This window comes from Pholcus phalangioides, unplaced genomic scaffold (genome assembly GCF_987345545.1).
Source record: "Pholcus phalangioides strain wild (caught in Gottingen) unplaced genomic scaffold, Ppha-v1.0 ptg000009l_1, whole genome shotgun sequence".
NCBI lineage: Eukaryota > Metazoa > Arthropoda > Arachnida > Araneae > Pholcidae > Pholcus > Pholcus phalangioides.
The window spans coordinates 33,088,104-33,105,996 of NW_028301602.1; the positions used below are offsets into that span (position 1 = coordinate 33,088,104).

General features: G+C 35.1%; 1 protein-coding gene across 1 annotated transcript in view; it reads right to left on the reverse strand.

The window, feature by feature from the left end:
* Positions 1-11,933: 11,933 nt before the first annotated feature.
* The window catches only part of LOC149082850 (uncharacterized), a 53,510-nt gene continuing 47,550 nt past the window's right edge, over positions 11,934-17,893 (reverse strand). Inside the window, exons 3-4 of the mRNA XM_089236905.1 lie at positions 14,838-14,998; positions 11,934-13,644 (exon numbers count right to left, since the gene is read on the reverse strand). Coding sequence (XP_089093031.1) covers positions 13,000-13,644; positions 14,838-14,998 — 806 coding nt within the window. The 3' untranslated portion in view covers positions 11,934-12,999. The remainder of the gene's footprint in view (positions 13,645-14,837; positions 14,999-17,893) is intronic.

Below are 17,893 nucleotides of genomic sequence, written 5' to 3' on the forward strand. Positions count from 1 at the left end.
TATTGCAGAAACTACATTAAAATGCAAAAAAAAAAAAATAATAATAACTTGGATTTTCCAGGAAATTATCAGTATAATAGCGTTCCCAAAAACCTTTAAATAGCAAGACGCATATTTACAATGTTTAAAAACAGTGTTTTTATTTTTTTGTAAGTAATGACATCGAAAACCAGATTCATCTCAATTTTCTGCTTCCCCGTCTTCGACTAATTACCGTAATGAGGAAAAAAAACCCCACGCAAAGTAAAAATATTGAAGGACAGGAAAAATTGAAAACACTGCAGTAGAAACAAAGAAACTCGAAAAAAAAAATTACATTATTATGACCATTGTCGAATATGATTTTGAAACGATATTATTTTACCTAACAGGAAAAACCGAGCAGAAATGAGAGATTATATATATAGTAGCAATAGAAGACATCATATATAGAAAAAGTTTCGTATATAGATATATTTCGAAATGAAACTTCTATAGTACAAAAGATACCATAATATAATTCATTAATGAACGGTAATTTGATATTTTTTTGAAGGGTTTTTTGGTCAATTTCTTAAAAAATAGTAGCCTGTTTAGTTATTACTAAAAATTCACTTAAATGTAGCGATTTTATTCCTCTTCTTGAAAAAATAAATAAAACTTTTCCTGTTGAAAATAGTAGGTGAATTATATAGGGCGTCCCGTAAGTGTTAATGTGGCCTTTAACTCATCACCTTACAACCGATGTACCCTTACAACCGAGGTCGTTATAACGCTTACATTCCTTTGCACTCGTTGCGTTAAAGCTCGTGTGATTTTCATCTTTTTTCATAAATCTTCCCATTGAATCTGAAATTGAAAACATAAAAGAAAAAAACAACAATCTTATACTATTTAGTGAGCGTGTGTGTGCGCACGGGCGTGTTCGGGAATATAATAAATTACATTTCATTTATGTCCCGTATTTTTTGTGATTTTCTTTTATTTTTCGGAGTTCCGACATTTTTATACAAATTTTCCGTTTTTTTAACGAAGCTTATTTGAATTTGCAATCTTTACTAAAATCGGGAATAAAGATGATTTTCACACTTACATTACATGTGTGTGACACTGACAATCATGTCTTTAAATATAAATATCATCTCACATATTTGTCATGTTTCAATTTTTTTTTTCACTTCAACTTCATTTAAACTTGCTACAATTCCCCGTAGCTTTTCATTTTATACAAATACAAATACAACGCCACAACAGGCAAAACGCCCAACGAGGTGGCCGAGAAAAAGATGCCCATAAAAACATGGATGTCATATATTTCAAAAATACAGCAACCCAATTAAAAATCCAATTAACAAAAACCATAATCAGTATACACACATGATAAAACATCACACAATGCGCACAAAGAATACCCATGGTTGTCTCATTCCAAGCATGGACAGCTTCTCGATCCACCCCAACATGTCCATCGTATCTCTTCTTAAACGCGTCAACCGTGCCACACTTCACTACCCCCGGGAGCAAGCCATTCCATTCATTAACAACCCATCAGAGAAAAATTCCCAGCGACACCATAGCACTGCACTGTCCAGGGAATATGGCATGATGATTTTTTTATCAGAGCTCCTGAAATACATTTTTGCTTTCTACGATTTGTAGCAGCCTTTATTTGGCCGCTGCAGTGGTCTAGTAATCTTAGTGACGGACTCGCACCGCGAGGACCCCACCGTCGCTGCAATGGTGGTTGGCTGAAGTTGGCTTTATGTGGTTCCCAGACGCAAATGCGATCCTATCTCCCCGTTAAAAAAGTCTCGCCACAGAGAGCAACAGACCTACAACGGTACAATTATTCAATTACTACACGTTACTCATAGTTAGAAAAATTTATGGCAGATGGCAGCACTGCGCATAACAACAAGCATTAAACAGAAACAAACTTCACGTTAGTTTCATAACACGTACACGCACATCCCGGCATCTACCAATTAGTTAGAAATCCAGTAGGGGAAATGTGCATGAGGTGCATGTACGGTTAAATATTTGTAGCCCTTTGCTTGTCCACTCTTCAGCGATTTAACAGATTTGTTATAGATTGCGGTTTTTTTGGAAACGATCAGTGATATCCCGTATTTACGATTGCAATCTCGATTACATTTTTTCTATGTGATATGGTTACCGTAGGTAGGCTACAGTAAACCCCCTCCGCTTTGATGGACACCGGCGGGACAAAAAAATTCGTTTCTAATGTTAACCGTAAGTAGCCCTATATCAGGAATTTGAAATTCACACCAATTGCTCAAGGGGAAATTTTTATGTGGCCGCCGTAAAAGAAAGATGACCCCGTTAAGGGGGTTTTTACTGAAAAAAGTCTTTAAAAGAAATTATTTGAACCCATTTCAACTAATATCAGTTTCAACAACTGAATAATTTCTTATTCAGTTAGAATTCAATAATCAAGTCTGCCTACGGACCACCTGTGCCGCCGTCACGGTTCTCCCCACCGGTCAGCGGACCATAGTTCGAGGAACGCTGCTATAGAAGATAGATAAATTTTATCAGAAAAATAAGAATTGTCCATTCACGGAAAGAAATGAGTTGTTCCGCAACACATAGTATACGGTAGGCTATTAACCTTTCCGTCACAGTGTTTTACCGCGTCATTGGTCTCTTTCTCTCATTTTCCGTGGAAGGACGTGCGACAAAAACCAGAACAGAATTTCGCATAAGAAAATATGTCTCTCTAAACGTAAAACTGTAGCAATAAAAACTGCCAAATTATAGCCATAAAAATGCTAAACAGTAGGTGGAAGTGATGGGAGTATATTTTTCACATTAACCTGGATTATCCTATTGACTGGGATGTGTTTTCTTCTTTTCTTACGTTATTTTTTGTTTTTGGAAAAACACAATTCATGGCCATGATGCAATATTACTTTGGTTTATTTTTTTTACTCAGCCATAGTCTCTGCGGGATGCATCTAACTTCTTGGGAGCGATTTATTTCATAAAAATGACTCTTTTTTTTTCACTGAATGCGTTTGAATGATTAGAGAAGAGTCTGTCTATAAACTAAAAAGATTTAAGACCTTGTCTTTACTTCATTCTAGTTCCAGTTGCTTGATTATATCAACGACGTAAGTTTATTTTTCTTGAGAATGTTTACGCAATAAGTCTTTTACGTGCAAAAATTTACCGAGATTCAGCTTGAGGAAACCTCTACTAAAAACAAGCGATTGCAAAGTAATATGTAGGGAAAGGAATTTTCCCATTTCTTCATGGAAAAGTATGAAAAATTATATGAACTAGGCACAATTAAAAGATAAAGGAAACATTTTCTTTTCATATTTATATTGAGCATGGGCTCCCCAGATCCTGCTGCAGGAGGCCCCCCCCCCAAGCCGGGACCTTTTGTGGGTTCCTAACCGGATCTTTCACGTGACCCTCCATAGTGAATTTACAGTGTAAAAAACTAATAATGACAAAAATGGTTCTGAGCCCCACGGGCTGGAGCCCTGTCAGTTTCACTCTTGGGAAGAGAAATGATTCTCAAACTGAGTATCACAGAAGACGAAACAAAACCGTCTAATGAACTAAAGGTGACTAAAGTGATTATTAAAGCTGTTCGGAAGTTTAGGCAATAAAATAGTAAAAATAGGAAGTCAAAACGTAACAAAAAGTGAAAGCAGCTGAAAACAAACCTTAATAATTTATCCAAAAAAGGAAAAAAATGACTGAAAGCTATGATATTGAGGGTGGGTTGCTCTGTGGTCATAGTGACGGAGTAGCATCGCGAGGAACAGGGTTCGAACCCCACCGGCGCGCCAGATGGTGGTTGGCTGAAGTTGATTTTCTGTGGTTCCCAGCTTCGAGGCGTGAATGAGATATCTGATCCCCTCAGTAAAAAGTGTCGCCATAGAGAGCAACAGGTCTACAACGGTAAAAATATTCAATCATTATATTCCACTCATAGTTTGATTAATAGATGGCGGTACTAAAAAGAAATCACGCACAACTCTAGATGCTCACTCAAACAGTTAGGTACACATACAAACTTCCACCACAAACCCGATCGGCAGTAAAATTACTCCATGGCGGTATATCGAAGTTCTTTTCGGTTTGAAAGAATGAAAGGTATTAATGGTGCGAAAACTGGCTAAAAATTGACTGCACTTATCAATCTACTGTGTCAATTATAGTTTGTAATATCTACATTATTAGCAAATTTGATATTTTCATGCCAAAAAATAGTCGTTAATCATTAATAATTTCACTCCCGTAGAATGATAACTGGGAGAAAATATAAAAGAAATAATTTCATATTAATATATAAATAATATAAATTTATCGATCAAAATTTGGAAATATTTGTAACCCACCCCATTCACCTCTACAGCTGAAAAATCGTTCCTATTTTACCGAAAGAAAATTTCACCCGTAAATGTGTTTGAATAAAAATTCATGGAGATATCGATGATTAAACATCTTCGTTTTTGTCTTTTTTTTTGCTTCTTTTATTATATTTTTAATGTTTTGAGGTTTTTTGAGACTTCCTACAGATTAATGTTCAAAAATCCAGCCATCGATAATCCGGCTCTTTCAGATTTCCAACATGAAAATCAGAAATTAAAATTCTCACACAGGAAGTATTTTATTTGGTTCATTAAAATTTCATCTGCTTTTTTTTAGTGTTTAATTTAATTTCTTTAACCTCCTCAGTGGCATTTACGAGATGTATGCCGCATAAAAGTATGTGTAAAGAATAATTATAAAGGATTTTAAAGAAAAATAAAATTTTTACCAAAACCTATTGAGGCGTGTATCACATTTTAAACCAGTCGAGGCCTTCTGTTGTCAAAGTCGAAACACGTAAAAAGAGGCAAACTACAGGAGTTTCAATCACCGATATCATTGAGTTTTATACAAATGAGGTAAATTTCTTGCGCCAGAGAATTAGAGAGAGAGAGAGAGATAAGCCTATACTGTACTTCATAATTATCTTTTTTATTTTGATTGCGTATTATATAGAAATTTAAAAATTTCTATCTTTCTTCAAACCACTGTTTTACGGGAGTGAAATTCCCTAAGCGTGAAGAGCTGGTATTTCAGAATAAACTATACAGAATTTTTACCCCCTGTGCACTTTATGCCATACGAGAAAATTTACTGGTTGGCTTATCACGACGAATCGCTACCGCTACCGCGGCAAATAGAAAGCTACAATTTACGGAGAAAAATTCTTATAGTAACGATTTATTTTCAATGTTAAAAAATGGTCTTTTTCACGAATTTAAATTACACGGTCATTTAATATAAGCTCCAGCTTCGCGATATTTTATTCTAACGATATAGACATTCAACCAAATAAAAATTGGCATTTACACGCTTAGATGGCTTCGAAAAATACAGCTTTGTTTTGTTTTTTTTCTCTCTTATTCTAATTTTCTAAGTTTTTTTTTTTCCAGACTAAAGGCGAAATAAAAATGGTTATAGCCCGAGGATGATGATACTCGTAACTCCTTGTGATCGCTGGAACTCATTTTTCCGTAGGCCTCTCTGTTACAACCTATAACGAGCCATATTAGGGTCCCAATTTTCTAAAAGTTTTCACGGAGAAGAAAAGTGTTGTTACATTCGAAAAAAAAGAAGCTTCTTTGGAGTCCTCGTCACGTACGAATATTCTGTTCACTTCGCATGAGGTTCATCAAACACCAAGAACAAAAATAAGAAAATGGCAACTGCAAAATGGGCGAGATGATTCGGTATTTCGTCTTGGTTGATCATACGTACCAAATAATTCTGAAATAATAAAGAAAACAAAAATAGAGAGAAACTATGTGACTCGAGAATTCCAGCCGTGAATGAAAGCGTCAAAAGGAAAAAAAAATGTTGTATGGAATCGAACACTCATCATATGAAGAGTGAAATTAGGAATGGGATTTTTTTTTAAGGCTTAGGGGATCAGCTGTTGAGTGTGCATACAATATATATGTGTGTGTGAGAAGCCATGCTAACGAATCTTCTAGTGCCTCGAGATGAATCGTTTTGTTAACAAGGTTCGAGCATAAAGCGCGAAATTTTTGTCAAGGATTATGTTAATCCCTTCGGATAATTTCCACGTTGTTTAAGTAGCGATTACTGTTTCTGTTATTTCTGGTTACGGGAGGGGGGATTGTTTATGTGTGTATATGCATATAATCTGTTTGAGCTGCGTTTGTAAACAAAGGATTTGTTTTCCGTGGTGGAAAATTTTATCTTAGAACGAACCAAAGATTAACTGACGGAAAGGCGACAATGTTATTTTGTATACGAGATCATCGTGACTATCATTGTCTTATCAACTTGGGTATGAATCTGCTATTACATTTACAATAAATGGTTATTTTTCAATACCGTGAATCGTTTTCTTCCCAGTTTTTAACGTGAATGCGTCTTGTAAATCAGCTAGCTACCTGATGTAGAACCGTTTGCGTTTCCGAAAATATTATAGTGCAGTGTTTCTCAAAGTGTACGTCGCGGCTCCTAGAGGCGTCGCTAACCTTTGTCAAGGGCATTGAGGTTGAGCTGGAGACAGGCGAGGATCCAGGGTGATTTGTCTGGAGCGGGGGGGGGCGACTTGTTTTGTAGATTTGTGAGATCGTCCCGTATTTTACGGAAAAAGGTCAGTTTTCCCCCGTATTATCAAACTCTTGAAAAGAGCGATCGCCTCCTGGATCTATGCCTGCCTGATATTGATTTCTGTGACTATTTATGCTTGAAGTGGTTCTTTTATAAGTGAAAACATCTACTATAAACCATTATGGGGAGCTGCAGGCGAACTATGAATTGGGAAAAGGACGGGTGAACTAAAATTTGAGAACCACTGTTATAGTGCAACATAGTTTCCTCATTTTCTATAAAAGTACTGCATATTAAAAGACTTTAAAGAGTTTTTTATTAATACATTAAATAACAATATATTAGTTTAAATGTATAATAGTAATATGTTAATTTAAATATTGTAATAATTAATTTTATTATAACATTAAAGTGTTTTTTATGTTAACCAATAGAGATCACGTTGAGACAGATTCAAAAATATTTCACTATTAACATGAAAAGGCATCTTCTGTTTTGGATACCAAAACAAACAAGTGATGTGCAACGCACGAAATGTAAAATACCCATTCACATTTAAAAATTACGTCATTGTCGATGAGACACAGCATTCACAAAAAAAAATTTTATAGTAAGAATAATTAAAATTTCACATGTTCTGAGCTATCTACAGCCTTAGCAATCCATCTGAAAATTATATAATTTTGGAAACGATCAGTGTAGGTATGAAGAGAATTTTTTAAATTCCTCGAAAGACCAAAAATCTCATTAATACTTGTGGTGCAGGATCATCGTGTTGATAAGAGTTCCACCATTAGTAAAGCACGTTCTGATATAAACTCAGCGTCATTCTCTTCACAATGAAGAAACGGGAATGTAAATGGTTCTGCTGAAAAATTAGATAACCTATCATGAATTTCGAGCAGTTTGAGTACGTGTTTGCAAAAAAAATTAGCAACTGCAACCAACTGTTTGTTTTTCCTACTATAGATAAGGGAGAGAATGAGAACGCGGGAACTTAAATCATATTATATATACACACACCGTATTATTTTATTACTATTTTCTTATTCTATACCCTCTGAAACAGTGGTTCTCAAACTTTTGTCCGCAGCGGCTCCTTTGCCCAATTCATGGGTATGTGTATGATGCAAAAAACGATGACTCACAATTTCACACTCAATTATTAGCGCTTTTCCCACCGATTACATACGCTATTAGCGAGAAGAGTGTATAACACTGCTGGATACAAAACAGTCTGATAATGATATCAGGACGTACGCATGGCACGGCATCTGAAGTGCAGGTATGTGTGTGTTTTGACCATAACGAGGAAGAAATGTCTAGGAAATAAACTCGGGAATGACTCTGTTAAATGATGAATGACGGCAACGCATTAGAATAATTTATTTCTTTTTCCTACTCAGGTAAGTGAGTGACATTTGTTCGGCCATTTAAAAACGCCCCGAAGTTCTTTGAACTGCACAGACAGAGAGAGAAGTTCATATTTATATAGTATGGTGTATCTGTTGCATAATGGGGCACCGCTTCGAGTGTTTATGATCCGTAATCCCGTCCCAATCGGGACAAACACCGTGAAGTTAAATGAACCCAAAGACAGAGAATGTTTATGACAGATGGTTGATTGACAGCTCGGGTCACGTACATCTCGATCTCTCAACATCTCGCTAAATGGCGAGAAAATGAAAGCGAAAGGAAAGGGACATTTTTGCGTAGTAAGTTAACCTGGCCATGTGCGAAAGGCATTTAACTCTTTCAAGTCCATAGGTATGGCAGATTAGGTTGCCTTAGAGTCGCTGTTATAACTAATTATTAGCGCTAAAGGAGGCGTATTGTGTAATAATATGGTGATTTTCTCTTCTGGACCATCTTTTACGTAATGATGTCCATTTAATGACTGATAATAAATCAGTGTAGATCAGGAGTCTTTCACCTAACCTAGCAGAACCATTTAAGTCTTTAGACATTATAGGCCGAAATCGAACCTCTCATGAAGCCCGCGGCTCATCAAACTGTCATACTGCGATATTTATAATTGTAAGCTAATCCAGATTCTCATGAGGACGTGACGTGATGTACAGTAGTGTTTTAATGACTAATGGCTTAACACAGCCCCGAGTAAAAACATAAATTATTTGTCACCAATTCGGAAATTATTTCTGTCACAAAAAATTTGATTCTGAGATTATTTCCATCACCAATTCTGCAATTATTTCTGGCACTAATTCTGAAAAAAAGAAATCCAATTATTTGAGGATTACACAAAGCATTTCTGCAAATTGTGATGAATTTACGGCCGTATTCACCAACACAGTTTAAAATACAATCGCAGCGTAAAGGACTAGCGATCAACCCGGATTGGTTAAAATCCTCAATTTAACAAATCCGTTTCAATCTTCAATCCTTTCACCTGCGATGGCAGTTTTTGTTGGTAAGAGAGAGAGAGAGAGAGAGAGAATATACGGCCGATAATAGACTTTTTTTCTATAGAGATAATGGAATTAAAAGGTCCACAAAAAGAATGTTTGGCGTTGGATATGTAGTGGAATGTGTGTCTTCATCTAGTTTTTTATTTATTTATTTATTTAATTATCTTTCAATGTTTTTGAGCATTTCCTAAAAATGGTGGGAAATGGTGAAATGCTCTAAGGGCCACATTTGGCCCACGGTCCATGCATTGAAGACCCAAGATAGATACGGTTTAGACTTTAGATAGTTTCAAAAACATATATATTTTTTCAGTTCCAAGTCATTTTGCAGGATTTTTTCATTATAGTTTTGCCAAATCATGGTCAGGCTATAGATTAAGATAGTGATTCTATAAGGGTGCGTCTGCCTAGTTGCCAGCGTGGTGGGAAATCGTTTTTGGGAAAAAATTGTATTTAACGTAGTTTGATGGGAAAGATTTTTAGCCAGTATTTGAAGACACTTTATGGGTGACACCGAAGCTCTGGAATTTCACCTAAATCTCTAGATTTAGGGTGGCACCGAAGTGACATTTATGAACTACTACTACTACACCGCACACCAACTCCGGTCATATATCGCCATACGGTAATTTTCAACCGGTGGAGTTGGGTGGGAAATGAAGTTCTCCATTCATCGGTGTGGTCGCGCGCCCTAGGCTCGGTAGGTACCCTTTATGAACTACTTCACCAAACACCAACTCTGGCCATATCGCTATATTGCAATTTACTGCCATTAGTGAGATGGGTTGGAAGTGAAGGCGCTGTCTATCGGTGGTCGCCTCGAGTTCGTTAGGGAAAATATCTTATCTATATCCTCCCTTGGGTTCACGATGGTAGACGAGTATCTTACCACCATGCCACTCGGGCACACCATTTATGAAATGTCATCAATTAATGTTATCCATCAGAATTGACATTAGTATTTATACTCAATGTTAATTCTATGTTCTAATTCCTTTCAGTACCACATTATGAAAAAATAAAATAATTATCATGAAAAGTTTTGGTAAAGAACATTTTGATAGGTCATTTCATTTTTGGTAGGAACATTTTGATAAAAGCAGTGTTTTGTAGCATTGCACAAAAGTACAATACAGTAAACACTTTTACAGGGACGAAATAATCAAACAATAATTCAGTATAAAATTATTTTATATAAAAATTAACATGTTAAAAAAATACTAATAGTCCCACATCTGTACTGTCACCTGGTAATTGTAGTTATGTAGATGTATACTTCAAAATACCCACACTCAACAACGTATTTTCGGGATGTTGCGGGGGTAATTAAAAAGCATCGCCAGTACCGAAATGGTTAAATTCCAACAGTGTTACAAACGTGAAATGCTGAAGAATATCTGGCTATTACTTGGTGAGAAAGCGGATTCGAACACTTTTTAGAAGGGAATATCGTTGATGATTCTAGTAGTTCAGTCTCACAACTAGTAAAATACTACATAGTAGGCTGTTTATAAAAATTTGCGTAAATTTCATTGGTATGAATCTTGAATAAAATAAAAATGTCCTAAAAATATCATGACGTGTATGTGTGTGGCAATATATATTCGCATATTACCATTGATTTAAATTTCCTTCTTGTGACATTATTGGAAAAAAAATGTACGGTGACTAATAATAAAATTTTATCCGGAACATCCACAATAGTCTTCTGGTATTAGCGTGATATGCGAGTTTGTGCTGTGGATTTTAATACACTGTAGTCTCTTTAAAAGTTACGTTTTAGCTCTGGTGGCAAATTGAAAATCATTTTTTTTCTCATGTTTGAACTTCAAGGGACTCTGAAAATTTTATGAACATCTATTTTAATAAAGTTAAAAAACAAGTAATTTTTACTCGGAAAATATTCAATGCGCGTTATGAATAAATTACAAAAATTTTGAAATGAAACTCAAAAGTTTAATCAAACGTACAGATCAAAGTTTAATTCAAATTATGTTTTTTTTTAAATTATTTTGAATGAAAAGTACGCGAGGGTTATACGGAGCTACTGCGCGTAAAAACCACGCCCGTTCCAAGTTTTATTTCGGATGCGGCTTATATAAAATGTAGTGGCTCACACATTTACTGGAGATTACGGTAATATTTTAATTGATAAAGCAATAAAATATGGAATAAGACTGAATACAAATCTAATAACTGCACAACTAATATACTTTTAAGAATTTATTTTTCATCACTGATAAACTTTTGAAAAATAACCGCCGCTATCGGAATGAATTGCTATCGGTAATATGGTAGCACGGTAATTAACTATCGATTGCACACAAAATTTATCTACTTAACCTCTTAATTTTTCATGTTCATCCTTCGATGCATTTCAATTTTTTCCAGTTTTCCAAAATCGTCACTGCCACCTACCTAAGTTACACTGCCTAGATTTTAACTTCAAAAATTTCGTGAGGAATAGTAGCTTGCATATAAGCTTAGCACTTGAAACCCACTCAGAGGGATAAAAAAAAATGGATCTTCCGGTAAAATATATGTAAACTTTGAAAAAATGAAAATGCATCGAAGGGTGAACATGGAAACGTTTCATCTAATATTTAACGTTAAAAGAATTGAAAATATATCCTTCAAAAAACATTGAAATACTTTTTTAGATTTTTTAAAAAATTTAAAATTTTTTTTAAGATTAAAAAGATTTTTAAAAATGTTTTTAAAAATGTCAAAGCAAATTTTACTCGTTATAAATTGCCTCATTTTTTTCTCTCAAATTTTCCTAATTTTATAAGAAATTCACTTGATTTATATATTTCATGATAGATGTTCGGATACAATATCCTAGCAGCATGAGATTTATCGTAATTGAATTTTGTGTTCCAATGAGAAATAAATGAGCACAATCGTTTTCACAAATAAACTCAAATTTTATTCTCTTCTATATAACTTTTTTTTTTCAATGGTATTTACAGTGCTATTATTTTTTATTTATTTTTTTTTTGCTGTTTCACATAATTCTTTTTCTGAAATTATAATACACATAATTATATACACATAAAATTACAAAACACAAAAATAAAAATAAAAATTATATACACATAAATATAATTTCATTTTATACACCACCATCATATACTTCGAGCAAAAAAAATCAATATGCCAAATGTTTTGATTATAAAGTACATACAAAAATTTTCTTACATTCAGAGAATGACGTTCACAAACAAGTAAAAGAATTCGCAACAGGCAAAAACGTTTCTGTTTTGTCTTTTGAAAAAAATAACACTTTTTCAATAACAAGAATCATCATAAAATTTCACGAATTAATGTTAAGTTTGCTGAAATATTTACACATGGGAGGGAAAAAAACATTCCATTCACTAGCATTAGCCTGAGATATAATAGGATATGTCTTTCACATGTAACACATAACATTGTTAACATATGTGAGAAATTGATTCAGTGACGTGTAATATGTGCGTACATAGATGCCAGTCTAGGGCTGTCTAGAGTGGTGAGAACTCTAGAAACGTGGGGAAATATTCGAACATGTTGAAAGCACGTTTCAAATGTCATGGTCAATGTCCGAAGTTCGGTTAGTTCACGTATTAGCCAGCTAAATCTCGGAGAAATCTAGCTTCTCATATGCTGCGGACCCATCAGACTAATTCGCGAACTGCCCACACTTCGGACAATGACCGTAACACACGCATACATATTTGTTTATGTCCGTTTTTCTTTCCTTTGAAACTTCTCCCCTAGGTCTATAAAAGTCTTCGTAAATAATAATAAAAAAAATACTTCATGATAAATTCATGAAGTTTTCAAGATGCAAAAAAGACTGAAATTTCTCTCAATTCTATTTCAGAATCCTAATTGATTCTGATGACTTCACAGCCGATGCACACTTTTTGTTGCGTGAATTGTCCCTTTTTCTTTTTTGGTGCGATCAAAAACATTGACTCTGAACGGAATTTCACAAAGGATAGAAATTCGATAGGAATCCCAACCTGCTGGAGCCAAGAGACGTCGACATACTGGAACTTTCGGGGGTCGTAGCTTCGTTCCGAGTGAGCCCGTAACTACCATAATCCCGATTCGAACCCATGGGTTGGGTATTCTGCATGTGATGATTACTCATCTGATGATGACTGTAAGAGAACTGCGCGTGAGCCGGAGCAGGTTGCGCTACTGGAGGGTAATTGTAATAGTCCGAGTGCGAGTTGCCATAACAAGGAGCGCTGTAAGAGCTCTGGACGCATCCGTTGGAGGCATATCCATTGTACTGGTAGGTTGACGGTACGCTACTGGTCCTGTGTAAGTTACTCTTCGGTGGTGTGTAAGATGGTGACGATGAGCTCGCGGATGTCCACGATTCCGATTGGTTTGGTGTTACGGAAGATGCAGGGCTCGTGCCGCTGGAAGATGCGTGAGGTTCCATGAGGTTCTTGGTCGAAGACAACTCCGAATCGAGGATTTCATGTTTCGGTGATCGAAGTGGGTCTAATTCCAATGGTGATTCGGTCTGAGGAGGAGGTGGCGGGCTTCCTCTGGACTTCTTAGATTTGGTGCCATTGATCTGCTGCTGTCTATATTTTGCTCTTCGATTCTTAAACCATACCTGGAAGATTTAAAAGATTTTTCAGTTGACTTTTATCCTCACTTAAGAAAATTTAACATTACATTGATATACGTTATGGGAGATTTATTATACCTTTCAGACATTGCGGGCTAATTGAAATGGCTCACGAAGCCCACGGACCACCAACACTGATTAATTCAGTTAATTCCAATTAAATTTTGATCCGAAATCACTTTAAGCGATTCTGCAATTTTTTATTTTGATAATTCTGCAATTGTTCATTTTGATAATTCTGCAATTGTCTATTTTGATAATTCTGCAATTGCTCATTTTGATAATTCTGCAATTATTTATTTTAGTAGAATTCTCTGCAATTATTTTTAATTCAATATATCTTGAAATCATTTCTTTCAATAATTATGCAATTATAAGTTTTTTTATTGGGAAATAATTTTTATCTCAGACTACGAAATTATTTGTTATTGATTTATAAATTATTTCTTTCATTAATTCTAGAATTAATCGCCTTTCAATGTTTTCAACCATTTTCCTAAAATGATTGGCAGGCCACGGCAAAAAGCTCCGAGAGCCAAATGGGGCCCACGGACCATGCGTTGAAGACCCTTTGATAGTCAATAATAGCCATTGATATTACAGATCAATACATATATTAATTTTTTTTAGTCATATATAATATATGGCGCACAAATAATCTATTGGTCTATTGAAATGTATCAATTCACTGACGGAAGAATGTTTCGGTGGCGAAGCCCATTCAAAACAGATGAAGATCAGAGGCTCACTCAAGTGGGAGGGGCAGGAGCAAAGGGAGTTCGTGCTCCCCCCCCCCCCCAAGACAACAGAAACTTGATTTTTTTTCCCTAAATATTTTCGTAAAAAAAATAGAAGTATATCGAAATATACCTTCTACGTGCTATTTTAATTAATTCCTGTTAATGTGAATGATTTTTGAAGGTTGGCAACCCAACAATTTCTATAGAAGATATTTCTTGTGCCAAACCCTCCACCTTAAAGGTTGATCCTGCTTACGAAGAACTTGAATTAATGGTAAGTAAAATAGTTCTTAAATGAATAGGGATATGCATTGAAACAGCTTTTTAAAATGCAATTTTCAGTACATTCTCGTTTAAGGTATGAGAATTCAACTTGTGAGACAATGATGAATCAATCCAACTTTGTACACCGTACGGTGAGAAAATTTGGTCAATTACCTGGACTCTGGGTTCTTGAAGACCTATTTGCTCCGCGATTTTCTCTCTCATGAACACATCAGGGTACCGATTCTTCTGGAAATTCGACTCTAGAACATCTAGCTGAGGTCTTGTAAAAGTTGTTCTCTCCCGACGCTGTTTACGACCTGCTGGTGGACCACCTATTACAAAATTCAAGATTGTTTTATTAAGCAAGCTGAAGTTTTCAAAAGCTGTTAAAACAATATAAAATTTAATGCATTTCAAATATTTTGATATACATGCACTCTGTAATTAGATAAAATGGAGAAATACATTGGAAAGGACAAGTACCGTATTTCTTGGCTTATTCCCCGCTGTGCATACTTTTAAAAAAAACGTAATAATGGAAGCTTACAGAGCTCATGCTGATATCCACAATAATTTTTATTTAAAAAAAACTGCAATGTGTGTGACCAAGAAATTTACTATGAACATTATCATGCTATCATCAGGTCCAAAGTGATTCACCCTTTAAGCGGCATTGGCGAGATATAAGGCCGCCTGAAAAAAGCTGCTTATTTTAGCATTCATTAAGAACAGATATTTTGGGAAGTTGATTTCTCTCTCAACGCAACATTTTCTCCTATACCTCTTAGTTTGCACCTGCTGAAAATCATAAGAAAACCTACTTCATTAAGAAAAGTATGGAATTTCGAAGATCTTGTGGTTTCTGCTGTGCCGCTTAAAGGTATAAATTGCATTGCTACTGATTGAAGGAAAAGATCCTAAGAAAACAATACTTACTCGTATATCTCGTGCTATTATGATTTATAGGACGATAACGATTTTACAAGAGAACGTTATTATATTACTTACATAAAACATATTTTAAATCACTAATTTCAGGTGATATAAATGCTTTAAAAAAATATTTTGATGGTACATGTTATTATTTTTAAAATGAGAAATCAAACATTTCATATATATACAGTCGATCTCGCTTATAACGACTAATTTCCGTTAATTTAATTTTTTCCTATATTGATAATGTTAACTTTTCCCGGATACAACGTTTAAATTTTTAACTATTCCCGCTTACAACGTTCAGAAAATTCACAACGGGCTTTTTCCTTCCTTGAAATCAACGTACTTTTTCACCTTTTTTTCATGTGAAGAAACAAAAATTTTAATTATGTGTTGAACACTTCTTTTTTTGTTGTCTCACTTTATCCAGCAATAGTGTGCAAAGCATAATTGCCCTTATCATTTCTTCAAATACACAAGGTTAATCGAAGTTACATCTCTGAATAGGGAGACGGATAAGAACTAGAAAAAGTTCTCAGAGAAGAGATTATTTTGCCTTTGCGGTCTTATTCAAATTTTCCTCATTAGATCGATTCCAAAAAATTAGTCTTCTCATAGTGGTGTTATAGACGACTGCACATAACAAATAAACGGTGGTCTTTCTTATCCACTTATGAATCTATTGATACAAAATTAAGCAGCAAAAGAGTGACATGGACACAAAACAAACAACTTGACAGATTTTCAGACGCCAGCGTCAAGTAGCATTTAAAAGCGGTTTTTTTCAGATACGAAAAATCGGATTTCTCTACTGCACTCTTGGAATTTAATACTTCACAGACAATACCACGCTTTCATGACCTTTGAAATTTCAGAAAATGAAGCAGTGAATGCGTTAAGGTTTTCCGAACTCAGTTCGAGTCAAAATATCTCAGAGCAAGTTAATAAGAAAAGCTCTAAGTTTGGTTATCATCTACAAAAACTTGTTGCAGCTGGTGGTGAATGTAGAGCTCTGTTTGCAGAAGCAATTAAAAGACCGGAAAATTTTCAATATTTATTCTAAAGGCAAGAAAATTTGCCACATGTAATATGCAGATTTAGCGGAAACTTGACTGTTATAAAAAAAAACTGTTATAGTTTGACTATTATAACAAATAATTACTTTTTATTAAATCTCTGTGTTCCGTTATGTTTGTTAATAAATTAAAAAGGACATGAAAAAAGCTATGGCAAATGTAAAACTATGTCATAACTCTTATAGACATTTCCCACTTATAACGTTTATAGTTGGTGTTTTTGCAAAAACGTTATAAGCGGGATCGACATTATATTTTCTTACAGACTGAAGGGAAATTTTATTAGAGAGTCCATTACTACACCTGCATTGAACTTTCTTATGCTAGCAAAGTGTATTCATAAAGAATCGTTTTGTGATGTGTGGCATTAAAGCCTATTTCGGGAATTTTTCCTCTAGTTTATTACGCCATTGTATTTCTTACAAGAAAACAGTAATTATATGAAAGCGATATTTCTTCCTGGAAAAGTGTGATGTTTACAGTGAACAAACTTTTTTTATTTTTACTGCAGCTCTTGCCCCAAGAAGTACGGTAATACAAGTAATACCACAAAATTTCCAGCAGTCACCGCTAGATAGCAATGAAATTAATCATTTTGAAATCAGCCTTTATATATTGATATTTATTAATTATTTTCTGAAAGATATGCATCCTCCTCACAGTGAGAAGCTGATAGTGTTTAAGCCGGGGAGGACCTTTTGGATGGATCGTATATATACATTTCTAATTTTAACACTATGAATTCATCAGAAAATCACGACATCTTCTAGTGCAGTGTTTCTTAAACATTTTTCACCGTGTCCCCACATCTTTGGACCTTATTTCCCCCCCCCCCGTCTCTCATGCGGGAGTGAGACCCTTTCTTCGTATTGAACTGATTTTTTTCAGTAAATTTATAGTGAACAAAAATCAGTCTCCGAAACCATTAGGCTAGAGTTCGGGGAGTTTACCTCTGGCCCTTGTTCCATTCAAGACCATCTTAATATCATGAGTTTCTGGGCAAAGTGGTATTCTTCTAGACGCCCCATACTTTGCTGGAAGTAACAGCTTACATGTTTACCGGTTAAATTTCGGAAGACATTAGCACCAAATCTCACGGCTTAAGTTTGTTTTCTGATGGTTTCCAATTTCGAAACACGAATGCGAGCCTGTCTCTCCACAGGGAGCAGGCAGACCATCAACATGATCCTCACATAACACGAGAAATTCGAGCAC